This window comes from Halichoeres trimaculatus, unplaced genomic scaffold (genome assembly GCF_033239565.1).
Source record: "Halichoeres trimaculatus isolate MK-OKI-2021-1 unplaced genomic scaffold, fHalTri1.1 fHalTri1_scaffold_7, whole genome shotgun sequence".
NCBI lineage: Eukaryota > Metazoa > Chordata > Actinopteri > Labriformes > Labridae > Halichoeres > Halichoeres trimaculatus.
The window spans coordinates 32,270,487-32,284,055 of record NW_027437185.1 but is presented as its reverse complement, the minus strand read 5'-3'; the positions used below and the strand labels follow the sequence as shown (position 1 = coordinate 32,284,055).

The 13,569-nt window shown below is 37.3% G+C and overlaps 2 protein-coding genes across 2 annotated transcripts; one reads left to right on the top strand and one right to left on the bottom strand.

Annotated features, from left to right (window-relative positions):
• The first annotated feature begins 3,461 nt into the window (after positions 1-3,461).
• On the top strand, positions 3,462-6,912 carry urp1 (urotensin-related peptide 1). Its single transcript, XM_074673673.1, has 5 exons — positions 3,462-3,574; positions 3,662-3,790; positions 3,888-3,928; positions 4,526-4,631; positions 6,881-6,912. The coding sequence occupies exons 1-5, from the start codon at positions 3,472-3,474 to the stop codon at positions 6,910-6,912; spliced, it is 411 nt and encodes a 136-aa protein (XP_074529774.1). The 5' UTR covers positions 3,462-3,471.
• On the bottom strand, positions 6,706-13,467 carry clic2 (chloride intracellular channel 2). The gene is made up of 6 exons (XM_074674082.1): positions 13,195-13,467; positions 10,595-10,704; positions 10,041-10,166; positions 9,857-9,957; positions 7,821-8,002; positions 6,706-7,729 (listed from the first exon to the last, which is right to left on the bottom strand). Exons 1-6 carry the CDS (start codon positions 13,246-13,248, stop codon positions 7,568-7,570), a joined length of 735 nt encoding a protein of 244 aa, XP_074530183.1. The 5' UTR covers positions 13,249-13,467; the 3' UTR covers positions 6,706-7,567.
• Positions 13,468-13,569: the final 102 nt, after the last annotated feature.

Genomic DNA, 13,569 nt, shown 5'->3' with positions numbered 1-13,569 from the left:
AGTAGAAAAAAAACAACAAAAAAAAAAACCTAGCTAAACGGGCTTGCCTTAAAAGAGTTTTCTCTTTGCCTTTTCTTTTATACATTTTTTATTGATATTAATATCATGGGCAAGCTTGTCTTTTTTTTAACCTGGTTTATAAATATATACATCTCCTTCATTGTCATTCTCATAAAAAAAATGATTTTCTGATTACAATCGTTAATAAATATTTAAGCAGACAGTGTCTCTTGCTGAGTTTTTATCAGTTCAATTAATCCCCTTTACCATTTTATTATAAGCAATGAAAAACTACTATTTTAATTACTATGTCTTAATAGACTGCATATTTTCATATGAAAGGAGCACAATGTTACACACAACTTCATCAGAGCTGAATACCTGATTAAGGACCTGTGGATTTTAACATTGATGTAGTCCTGTTTTGAGTGTGCATATTGGTCATTTACATTTAAAGAGGTTGTAAATCTTTTTTAAGTAAACTTAAGCATGTTGTCATTGGCTTTAATCATATTGAACATAATTATCCAACAACAAATTGTGGCTAGTGAAAATACTGAGTGGCTAGTAACTCAGGGATACCACTAGCCACAGAGGCTGGTGAGCAAAAAAGTTAATGTCAAGCCCTGGGCTTGACATTTACTTAACGGGAAAAAACACCCATGTTTATTCGTACTTTATTTGCACTTGGCACAATCAGCACCCCATGTCTTATTGGTGGTGGTAAAGAGGGTCAGTGCGTGTGCTTTTTATATGAATGAAGATAGGAAATGTGACGTGATAATAATTGTTGTCATTATTCGTTAAAAAAGTGTTATGTATCTTTAACGTTTGTCTTTTAGTGGTCTTAAAGCAACATTCAGGTGATCAAGTAAACTATTTTCTGATTAAGTTTCTGACACTTGACCTATCGCCTTGAAAAAGTCAGTTATAGTGTATGAGAATGTGTATGTGTAGAATTATGTGAAAGTCTTTTAGAGCAGAAATCAATTTTGATAATGAGTTTACCAAAATTTGTTTTAGTTGTTTTTCGCACAGCAAATACAACAGGCAGAATAGTGTGTTACATGCTTTCTGTGTTTCTGATATTTATGTTTAAATCCATGGTGGCAAGTAAGTGCACAGCATAGACAAAAGGCAAAAATATATGTTTGAGTGTGTTTATTAACCTTTATCTGTATGTTATTGTTTGAACTGGCAGGCTCTAACAAGTTTCTGCACATGCCAACCAACTAGGAGAGTTTCTACTCAATGCTGTCATCTTGTGGCCGTACTCTGTAACTACCTGCTGCAGCCCACTGACTGATTCACATTATAAAGATTGGACATAGTGAATGTAAATACACAACCAGAAAAACAACAAACCAAACGTACATTTTATTTATTTATTTATTTATTTATTTATTCATTCATTCATTCATTCAAAAAAAAAAAGACAACTTGGTCATATACTCCACTGCAAATGTGTCAACACCCCTGTTGGCCAAAACAACGATCAGGCTTAAATGCTCCCACAGTGCTTTTTCAATGAGAGCAGTATCGAAGAAACTTGAGATATCATCTACTCTGATCGAAGCAGAATTGTTATTTTGGCCAGGACACTCTTGTAAGGCCAGGACACTCTTGTAAAAGAGATTTTTAATCTCAATCAGTTTCTCTTCCTTCTTAAGTAAAGGTTAAATAAAAATATCTGACCTTAGCAGATGAAAATAGAAACCAACTGTCGTCTATTTGTTAGTGTATTGTATGATCGTCCCTGATTCTGTAATGTATAAATCATTGTCACTCTCCACACATTTAAGTGTTTTAATGTCTGCAAAACCTTGCGAACAGGAAGATAAAGTGTTTACTGAGGAGAAAAGACAAGGAAAAAAGAAAAAACAGGCCTCTGAAATTTTGGTATGTTTCAAGGTTTGAGTTTGGGAACTGATTGGCATCTTGAAAAATGTCTTTTTTCATGATATCATGACAAAAATGACGTCTTAATATGAATCATATGGAGTCTAAAAAGACCATCTTTTCAGGGATTAGATTTCAGTTCTTGCAGTGCAGGCTCTTTTTTTTCTGACACACTATCAAGCCCAAATATTGCATCTACTAGGAGATGTGCCTGTAACAAGGAAAGCAAATATTTTAGGGAGCAGAAGAATGAGGAGTGATACTGTTGGCACAAATTAGCTCAGAGAAGTGCTTTGCTCAATGTCTTTCAAGTTCAGAGGAAACATCCAAAGTAAATCATTGGGTGTTGGATATTAGCCACCACAATGAGCATTTCTTTGTGGGATGTGAGCATCCATTTGTGTTTCTTTAAAACTCATAGGGAAGTCTGCAACAAGGGCAATTTCAGGCCAATATGAAACTGACTTCAACTCTAAAATCAACAGCCACCTTGTGATTCACACGACTTGTTCTGATTGTAACTTAACTAAAGAAAGATTCTGCAGGATTTCGACCAAAATATTTCATTTCATGTATCAAATCGCCAAAGGCTGATTCAAATCAGTTTGAAAACAATAAACAGCCTTCAAATCAACCTCTGCTTGTATTTTATGTCTTCCTGTTGACTGCTCAGCCACCAAATACATCAAATCCTGTTTCTGCAGCCATTTAGCTGACAATGTGACAAAAATATAAATCACCTCATACCATGGCGATCATCTGGAGAGCATTAGTGACCTTTCAGTTTGACGGAAACCCTCCTTTTACGGCCTGATCCCTCTCCTGGTTATCTTTTAAGGCTGCTTTTAAGGCTGAGTGTCAGATTTCTTTGAATGCTGCAAAAACTGAGCTTTAATCAAGCGTTAATGTCTTATTTTCAGTGAAGATAGTCTCATTAGATTTATTATTATGTCTCTAAAATGTTTTGTTTCAAGATATAAAAAGACAAAATGACTCTTGGAGGAAGGAAATTCCATAAAAGTAGAAATAAAGTTGCACTTAAATGCAAAAAAAATCATTACCCTAGTGAAATTATTCAATTTTAAGGCCTAAAGACCAAGACTAGGTATTTACATCTTTGATTTACACCTGACAACATTTGAGTTTCTAGCCTGACCTTTGACCTTTCAGAATGAACAGCTTCACTGATGAACAAAACGTGACGTAGGAACCTGCAGTGACACACTGGATGTCAAACCCGTGATCCCAGACATGAGTGATGATTCCTTTGAACAGCCCATCACAGAAACTGTGTCAGACATTAAAAAAAAACCCATCAGACTCTGCTGGATGGCTGCTGATCACTGTCACAGAGTAAACATTGGTTTGTCGTCTCTGAACAAGCACAGATAGGCTCTCGCTCAATCGACAGGGTGTCCATGACGCCTGATCCATCGTGTCAACACCATCAAGAAGCCAGACTGGGTGTGGTGATAATGTATTGATCAGATTGTGATTGATAGTCTCTCAGGGTTTATAAGTGAAGTTCTGGGCCCTGCAGCTCAGATCTGAACTTACAGAGATAAAGTCACCATGCTCTCTGTGGCTCTGTTTTACCTCCTCGCTGTGATTTGTTCTGCAAGACGGACACATGCTCTACCTCTTTATCCTGACTCCAGCCTGGAGCCTCCAGCAGGTAAGACCCTCTTTAAACTTCATTTGCATCCTTTTTTCCCTTAAATTCAATACAAATGATTAAGGAACTAACTGTTTCATTCTACAGATTTCATTCAGAAATTGGTCTCAGAGGTGGAGGATGGAGCAAACACTGCGGAGGGAGGGCAGAGAGAAGTGAACAACCTGTTTCCTCTTCTCATGCAGCACGATGGAGGAAGAGACTCCTGGACAAAAGGTAGAAATAGAAATAGAAACACAATGAAATCTGCAGAAAACAAGTCTGATTTATGATGAATCAGGCTGTAAACCTTCTATGTTTGTGTGTCTTCAAGGGGCTAAAGATTTAGCAGCACAAGAGAAGTTTGCAAACATGGTAAGTCTGGTTTTCATTTGGTTAATATTTCAATAGGGGGCGGTATGGGGGAAATATGTCAGGATGTTTTTATGACAGGATCAGGATCAGGGTTTGATTATTCAGACTATTTTGACCTGCAAAAAATATTTCAAGCCCCAAATATGTCTGATTTCTTTTTTCTTACGCTCAGCTTTACACAAGTAGCCGATGCACAGTCCAAATATAGTTTAATAAAACCTTAATTGATAGACTTCTGGTTTGCTTTGTGACCTCGGCAGAACATTATTCAATACAAACTGGTTTACAAAAAGATGGAGAACAACATAAAAAGGTTGAAGTAAAAGATAATTCATAGAGGAGATAAAGAGCAGCTGAAGATTTATCAAACCAGAAATTGTTTTTTTTATTGAGGTCCTGATACGGGGGCAGATTCAGCTCTGTTAGAATTATGTCACAGGATCTCAGATGGAGAATATTTACATTTCTAAAAACAGGCCTTTAAAATCAATTTGTCAATCAAGCAGTAGTCTTTCACTGTGATCATGTGATCCATGCCCGAGTATCTCACTGCTTTGATGAAAATATTAACACTGATTTATAATGTTTATGTTTTAGGTGGAGGACCTCAGGGAAACAGTCTTTAAGCTGGCGGCAGCCGACAAGCTCCGCTCTCAGGGTTTTCTCAGATCAGAGCAGAGCCTTCCCAGAACAAATAAGAGAGGTGAGTGATCCATGGATTGTCATTTTTAACAACCTGCGACTCCTGCTCCTTATACACAAGTCAGAAAGAGACCCGAAAACATTTAAGATGACATTTACTGAAGAAATAAAGTGAACAAATATTTAAACTGTAGTTTATGATGAGATAACTGAAACAGGCAGAGGTTGGAGGTTTCTTTGGCTGAATAATTTGCTCAAATGCTCAGCTACAAGACTTGATGTGCTCTGAGCCTCTTTGAAACTTAAACTAAAATTTTTCATGATAAAAAAAAATATCTGACACAAGTGATAATGATTTTATGACAGCTAAATTCTAAGAGTTTTAAAAGACGCTGGTGAATCTTTGATGGAAAATAAAACAAGCCTGGGATTTCAAATTTGACATTAAATAAATGTCTTATAACTATCATTTTAAAGGTTTTAAGATGTTTTTGGAAAATCTTTTGTAGTAAAATGATCTTTTATTACCTGATGTTGTCTCTTTGAATACCTTTATATAAATATTCATTATTTATATTATTTATATTAATATTTAACTCATTATTCTAAACAGGATTTTGCTAGTTAATACATCCATCCAGTACTTTTGTACATTTCTAAAAAAAAAAAAAAAAAAAAAAAAAAAAAAAAGGGTTTTTTTAATTATTATTTTTTATTATTATTATTTTATTTTATTATTATTGTTTGTTTGTTTTTTAAAGAACTTAATGATGCACTTTTTGTTTTGGAGTAAAGAATATACAACAATATTACTCCATCCCTTTGCCTTCTATTTTTGATTTAATTCCTACAACTCTTATGCTTGCCTCTAAGTCTTGATGAACTGTAAAAAGAAAAATAAATTAATTAATAAATAAAATAAATAAATATAAAAAAGCTCTTAAAATGTTCCTTTTAAATGCTTTTAAATGCTTTCTATAATACCACAGTTACTTTATTTAGTTAAAGTCTTTGCAAATAATTTTTGTTCCATTACCTAAGGTCCATTTCTAGTTTATATAAAGTTTTTTTTTTTTTTTTTTGTGAATTATAAATATTTATTAATCCTTATATATCGTTCAAATTTGATACCTTTACAGTGTGGTTCAGGTCAGTTTCGGCCCAGACTGAGAAATTCCTTCAAGTGTCCGTCTTTATCAAATTTTAAAATTCAGATCAATTAAGGATGTTTAAATATCTAATGTCACATTATCAAGTACATTATTTTCCTATTCTTATTCTTGCACCTTATCTATATTACTTACTGTATCATACTTTGGTATTATATGGATATTTACATATGAATATATCTTATCTTATTTTATTTTATTTTATTTTATTTCATATTTTATTTTACTTTACTTCACTTAATTTTGCACCTCACACTGTTTTGCACTGACTGAAGGGCTTTTGCAATTTCGTTGTACTTGTTTCAATAACAAATTAAGTTTTAATCTATTCTAAATGATAATCTTTAAAAACGTTTCAGAGCGCAGGGCGAGGGTATGTTTTAAGTTTTAAAGCATTAAAGAGGAAAGACGTCTACTACTACACAGTGTCATGTCCTGTTTTACACAAGACACACAAACATAAAAGTCATAACGATTTAAATGTATCAAGTATTGAATTCAAAAATGGCATGAACTTCTGGATTTGCTGGAACGTATAATGTAATAGTCTGTAACCAATGAAACCATTACTTGCTGTTCTCACATCTATATCACAAGAAACCAGAATTATCAACGTTAGTTCAACAATAACCGGTCAGAACAAAGACATTGTATAATTTAGTGCTTATTATAAACTAGTCCCTGCATTGAAAGCAAACAATTACTGTGATCAGGGTTTTCTTCCTGCTCTGACGTCCTCCTCTAAATCACCATCGACCTCCTTCTCTTCTCTTACGATCAAAGAGATTTAAGATTTTTTTACTCTGCAGATTATTTATCAAATTACAGGTGCTTTGTGTTTGCAGGTGCTGACCTTTGGTTGAAATGTAAGGGTTAATCCAAATAAAAGGAAAGAAACATTTGAAACTGACTGTTTTATTCAGTGAAAAAGGAGAACATGAAAAGAACTCACACTAAGTACAGCAGATAGTTCTTAATTTTTACTCAACGCACAAAATAAACCGTTTCAGAGTTTCAGCTTTGGGATACAGAGACACTCTCAGGGATTATTATTATTAAAATAAATTTTAAGTGTAATAACTTAAAGAACTCAGGGATGGATGTTTGATGTGACTGATTTTCCTCTCTCATGTCCTCACAGCGTGTTTCTGGAAATACTGCGTCACCAACTGAAGTCCGGCTGCAGGAGACTCTGTGTGACTTCTGCACAAACTGATCGGGCTCACCGAACAACACACGCTCCATGTGATCAACAGAAAATATATTTTTGAAGCTGTAAAGTTGTCTTTTTGTCTCTGAGAATAAACTTAAATATGGGAAAAGACTTTTCTGTGGCATGATTTTTGATTGCAGTGGAACAGTGATCAACAATCCTGCAGAACAGCATCAAATTCTGAATTATTTCACCTTAATTTTGCAAAAATTATGCATAATTCAGACACAAAATTTACATTTTGAACAATCTACTGATATAGTTAATCAGTGAGACAATCTAATCACATCAAACTGTGCTCTGAAAGGTGAAACATGTAGATGTTTTTTTTGGTTTTCAGCTGTGACTCACTCGAACATACTCATGAGAGTTTTCTGGTAATAAAAAGTTTATAAAATATGTATTTACACTATAAACAATAACAGTCAATTGCACATTTGGCCTTTTCAGTGTGGCATGACAACACCATTAATCAGAAAATGAGCATGAAATGAATAAATCGTCCAAACGTTCAGCCTCAGTATGATTTTCTCAGGGTGAGCAGTGTGTGGTTGTAGCGCCCTCTACAGGTCAGGAAGTTAACATGAACGGTCAAGCTTGGCGAGAACTAACAGATCATTTCCTCTGCTTGGCCACGCTGAAGTAAGCCTTCTCGATTTCGATGTCAGCCGGACATGTCTCTCTGAACTCGTCTCGCTCTGAGGCGTTCTTCAGGTATCGCCACACGCCGGTGAAGTGTGCGGGGATCTCAAAGTCACAGTACTTCTTGGCAGCGACCTGAAAAATGATAGAAACAGCAGAATGCTTGAGATATGAGCAGATTATAGGATCCTTCAGTTATCATCCACCAGTCAGGTCAGTGTCTCACCTTGATGACGTGCAGTTTGGGCAGCAGGTTGCAGTCAGCTAAGGTGAGACGATCCCCATCCAGAAACCTCCTTCTGGAGACGGTGACGGTTTCTCTGGAGTTGTGATCGATCTCCTCAGGGAGCGGAGAGTTCAGGTAGAGATCCAGGCGTTTAAACTCCCTCAGCAGATTTTTCTCATGGACTGTCAGGGAATCAGGTACAGAAAGGTTTCAATATCGTGTGTAATCACAAGTAGTGTCATAAAATAACAGCTAGCTTGTCTCATCACATGTAGCCTGTCCTTTTGTGTCCTACTGCATCGTATAAAGAATCAAACTGTGATGTGGTGAATTCTATGTTATTGTATTGCAAGTTATCCTGTGATCACAAATGCTAACTCATTTACTAAGGTAAGCAGCCACTGACGGCTAGAAGTCACAATCTCTGCTAGGAGTCGAAGGCAATGCTAAAATTTGCAGTCACTGCGAGGAGTTGCAGTGGCTGCTAGAAGTTACAAACAATGCCAGAAGTCACAGTCTTTGCTTGGAGTCGCAGTCGCTGCCAGAAGTTCCTGCTAGGAGTTGCGGTTACTGCTGGAAGTCACAATTGCTGCACTGAGTCAGCTAGAAGTCACGGTCCGTAGCTTCTGGGAGTCACTGTTGTTGATAGAAGTTGCAGTTGCTGCTTTAAGTGATTTGTATAATTTACATTGTGACTTTATGTCATGGTCAGTGGCGGCTGCTGCTCAGTCAAGGAGGGGAAGCTCATTTTTTTCCGGCCTACATCATAAATTTGTTTTATTTATTTAAATGTAAATTCTACCCTCTGTGCCAGCTTGCTAGCAGCTGGAGCTGCTACGTGAGACTACGACAGGCTGTAAGTGTGAGTGACAGGGGGAGAAGCTCTGCAGCTGTAGCTGTAGCTGTTTATTGGTGAAAAGAGAGAGAATCTTTAAACACAACACTCATTGTTTTTAAGAAAGGTAAACCCACTGGGGATCTATATAGCCTTTAGATCAGTCCCAAGCAATTGAGTGTGGAACTCAGAAGGTGCTGAAGATCACTGACTTGCTCATTTCACTGTCAATCAAAAAGGGATTCGGCCTCAGACAGATCATCCAATCATCATGCAGAAGCCCAGCGTCCAGGCCAGCCCACTGCCTCATAGACCCCCAGAGACGCTGAGCGTCCGAGGGCGGGACAAAGCCCAGCGTTTATCCAATGACCATCCAGTTTCCACAGTGGAACAACCCACTCTACGCTTCCCCGCTGAAGTCAGAAGACGCTCAGTGTCTGACTGTGTTAAAGCACTGAGACGCTGCAGGGATGAATGAGAAGGAGGTGGAGCCAGTCACCTGTGATAGGAGCTGATTCTGAACAAAAGATGAAGGAATTTTAGCGCATATTTTATCAATGACATGTTCACACAGCAGAACATATCACCACTTTTTTGGGGACATTTAAGAGGAAGCTGAGCTTCCCTTGCAGTCTGAGAGCAATCGCCACTTGTCATGGTCAATGACACTGTAGGAGAGAAGAATGGCATCATGGGAGAGACAGTAAGCTTGGAAAAAAAAATCACTCCTTTTACATCCAGAACTACAAATGAACTTTCTCCTGTCCATTTTGACTCCCAAAAAAAAAAAAAGTTAAAAGGGAGGGGAAGGCTGCAGGTGAGGAAGACATGTCCACCTGTGAGTGGTTTGAAACAGAGGGGTTTTCTTTCATGCCTGTCCCCAAACTCCAGAAAAGTCACTAGATTTACTGCTATAGGACTCTGTAAACTCCCTGAAATTAGAGACAAAGTTGCTAAGTTGGCCACACTGCTGGTGTTTTCCTCTTCGATTATGTGAACGAGCACTTTCTAAAGACATCTTGGGAACTATCTGTTTAGCATTGATTTCAGTGACACCTGTGGTGGGAACTGGTAGTGTTTTTCTAGGGACAAGACCCTGTGTGCCATGAGCGCCATAGCCCTCTGTATTTACATATATTTGTTTATGTCATAACATTATTTTGAAGAAAAAAAAAACTGTCCCTGCTTCTTAAAAACTTACAGTTGTTGTTGGGGCTGTTCTTGATGAAAGCCGAGAACTTTGCGAAGATGTCCGCTCCCACGTCAAAGGACTCTTTGTTCAGCGGGCTGAGGTGAGGATACCTGCAGGAGAGGGGAGTCGAGCTGTTTGAACAAACTAATCTTTTATTAAGATCACATCTCTGTGAAATTTGCTGGATGATTACCTGGGAGGAGCCAGTGTTTGCTCAAGAAACTCCTCGATTTTAATGAAGTCTGTCTTCAAAGTGCCGTTGTAGAGGAGGAAAGGAGGGTTGGTGCCGGGGGCCAGGTCTTTGAGCTCAGCTGGCTTCCTGGAGGAGACGTAAAAATATGTTGAGACGTGAGTTTCATACTCACACATTATTATCTAGCCCCTAAATTGGACTGTTGGCTGCTGGATAAGTTGTAAAAACACACAGCACGTTGCCTGGGAGTGGTTTGTTGCGTGTCTGTGCTTTCAATCACTCATTATTTGGTTCCTTTCAGAGTTTCCTGATCTTATTTGCTCTCCAGTAATGACTCTGAGAAGTTCACACAGCGCCCAAATTAAATTAGGTGTTTGTTTAAAAGTCACACAGAGCTCTTTGTACACCTGTGGCTCTGAACCACACCTATTGATAAGTGAGGAGAAACCTTTCAATTTTCCTCTTGTTTGCGACTTAATAGGGCTGCTCTGTGTAAAGCCCCCATGACCAGATGCTCAGGAAGTGTGTTTTGTGCCAGAGGGAGGGTTGCTCACTTCCTCATGTCGACGGTGGTCACAGTAAACTTGACTCCCTTCAGCCACAGAACCATGAACAGCCTCTGACAGAAAGGGCAGTTTCCTACGTTTTCACCGTCGTGTCCAGCCTGAAAACAGAAAAAATAACAAAAATTAAAAGTTTTATAGCCTCATGAGCTGAGAAATCTGTCCTTGAACCATTCTGGTTTACAAAATGCGCTTTTGCTGATACAGAAGAAGGGATTTTTGAATAGAAAGGCGTGTCCTGGATATTTAAAGTTTCCTCCTCTGGGAGGAAAAGCAGACATTGTGTTGTAGCAGAAAATAGATGCTCACTTCACTGTTTCAGCAAACTCACAAAATATCAACAGAGACAAGGGTTTAGATACAACAACAGATAACATTTTGTTTTCTAATACACAAATAGTTCTTATTTATTTTCCTGCAAAGAAGTTAGCTGTTTTATTTACACAGTAAATACTGAAATCTAAGCAGAGGTAACACCAGGTCAAGTAAACTCATAAAGAGACTGAACACATGCAAAGATGATGAAAGAAAACTTTAAATTATCATTTAATTACTCATAGGAACAGCTACATGTGCATTTTCAAGCCTGAATGTCTCATTTAAACTGCAAAAAGTAAAAGCTAAGCAAAAGCTTATGTCTGATTTTTAGTAAAAGTGTCAAGTCCGAAGTAATGTTTGATTTCAAGACATTAAAGACAAAACTGATGCCCGAATTGCTTGAAAGAGTTAAATAATGTACCAGCAGGGTAGGAAAAATGCATGTGTAGAAACATTATTCTTATCTTAAGAAATCAAACTCATACATCTTTCCTTAAACAGTAAAAAGTGTGTGTTTTGGAGATTTTATGCTAAGTTTAGCTAGCATCACAAAGTTACTCTTTGCACAAGACATGAGAGCTGAGATAGTTTCATTGGCACAGCAAACAATGAAACCTTTGGAAAAGTTTCTATTTTGGAGTGAAAAAGTCTTATTTAAAGATAGTAAAATACAAAAAATGACTTCAGTTGGGTAATAATTGTTTTAAGAAACCAATAATCAGGTGTCATTTAGTCTTTTAAAATACATGAATAATACTTGTCAGGTGAATGTGACTCATGTTAAGTCTAATAAGACGTAACTGTAAGAAAATAAATGTTTCTAAAATGAGAATAATGTCTAAATATAAAAAAAGACTAACACATTTTTGCCTATCTCGTTGGAGGGTTTGTTTACTCTTTAAAAAAAAGTTTCATTTTTGTCTTTCACTATAACAAAATGACATCTTTTCCTGCTGTCAGGTGAAAGTGACTCATATTGTGTTTAATGAGACAAAATTAGACATGAACACTTGATTAGATTTCTTTTTTGTTGGTCATTTTTTTTGATAAATGATATTTACATCTTGTATAAAGAGCAACTCCTAGTTTTCTTTAGTATAGGGGTGTACTGATCACCAATCTTTAAAAAGCCTGACCTGCCGATACCGATTATTTTTCATTTTTTATAACTGACAGCATTTACCTTCACTGTTCCAATCATATTTTATCAAAAATCATTGAAAAATACCTGTGAAACAATAAAATATTTACGTTTTAACTTTAAAAACCAATAAAGTGTCCTGAGTTTTAGGTCTCAGAGCAAAAAATACAACATTGGCTGGCTGTCAGACCTTCCTGGAGGAATATAAGATCAGTTTCATGTGTAAGGATGGGCTGATCACCGATCCCCCAAAATTAAGGAAATCAGCACCAAATGATTGGTGCATGACTACTTTAGTATAACAGTTTTTCAACTCATAGATTTTTTTACTCACTTCCAGCAATTCAGGCATCATTATCTTTAATATCTTCAATTCAGACATTTTTCTGGACTTGTCAGCTGAATGTGACTCATATTAAGTCTAATCAGACAATTTTACTTAAAATAAGACATGAAAACTTGCTTATACTTCAGTTTCTTTGTAGTGTGAGTCATAGGAAGTTGGTTCACAAACTATTTTTTGTTTCACTTCTTATAAAATTGTATATGAGCCATTTTCGCCTTTTAAGCTTTTACAAAGGTGTCTTATCAAATATAACAAAAAAAAAAAAAAAAAAAAAATGAGACTTTGGTTGCTTGGAAAAAAGACTTTGCCAATAAAGTTTTCTCATCCCATACCAATTTTCTTTTAAACTTTTACTAAAATCAAGACAGACACAGTCTGCTGTCTCTACACTTTTGGACATTGCGTATACAAGCTTGATAAAACTCTGAGTTCTTTATGAGCTTATGATACAGATGAGATATACGTTCATATATCTGAATGTGTGCGTAAGTGAAGTGGGTGTGTCCGGCTCAGGCTGGGGCCTTTCACCCTAAGTGCTCCTCTCTCCTCCTGATAAGCTGTGGTGTATCTGTCTGTGGACAGAGTTCACTGATAAACGTGTGCTGTCACCCTCAGCGAGGATAGAAACACTCCAACATCTGTGGGTCAGAGCCTGCAGATGAGTTTCATTCAGAGGAGAGTCGACCTCTGATTGATGCTCCAACAGAAACATGAGCTGTGTCTCCAGATTCTTACTTTGCAGATGATCAACAGGTTGGTTTGTGTCAATGGAAAGAAAACACTGACCTTAATGAACAGCTCGATGCTCGGCTCCTTCTCAGAGTTCTGCCTCAGTGCCATGATGTCCCCAAAGAAAAGTTTATTTCACTCTCAAAAGTCTAAAGTTCTTGCTCCTTCTAAAGTTGTGATCCTTAAACACCTTTAAAAAAATCAGATGTGTAAGGAGTGAGACCTGATAGCAGAAAAACGTCCCGCAGCAGCCCTTTAAGTGCCCCCTGGCTCTGGATGTCAGAAGAAAGTGTAACACCTCACAGCTGCTCAGTTTTGTGTGAGGGCTCCTTAAAGGCTATCGCTGTGAACACACTTCACAAGGCAGAGGAGAGAGGGGAGGACCCAGGGAGGAGGGCGGGGTCCACACACTTATATACCCAGAGCCGAACT

Excerpts from the sequence above, each read along its gene's own strand:
- urp1 (XM_074673673.1), top strand. The coding sequence starts at position 3,472 with ATGCTCTCTGTGGCTCTGTTTTACCTCCTCGCTGTGATTTGTTCTGCA. Across the intron at positions 3,791-3,887 it reads AAGAGACTCCTGGACAAAAG|GGGCTAAAGATTTAGCAGCA; the intron begins GTAGAAATAGAA and ends TGTGTCTTCAAG. Across the intron at positions 3,929-4,525 it reads AAGAGAAGTTTGCAAACATG|GTGGAGGACCTCAGGGAAAC; the intron begins GTAAGTCTGGTT and ends TTTATGTTTTAG.
- clic2 (XM_074674082.1), bottom strand. The coding sequence starts at position 13,248 with ATGGCACTGAGGCAGAACTCTGAGAAGGAGCCGAGCATCGAGCTGTTC. Across the intron at positions 8,003-9,856 it reads GAACAGCCCCAACAACAACT|TCCATGAGAAAAATCTGCTG; the intron begins GTAAGTTTTTAA and ends ATTCCCTGACAG. Across the intron at positions 7,730-7,820 it reads CCAAACTGCACGTCATCAAG|GTCGCTGCCAAGAAGTACTG; the intron begins GTGAGACACTGA and ends ATCATTTTTCAG.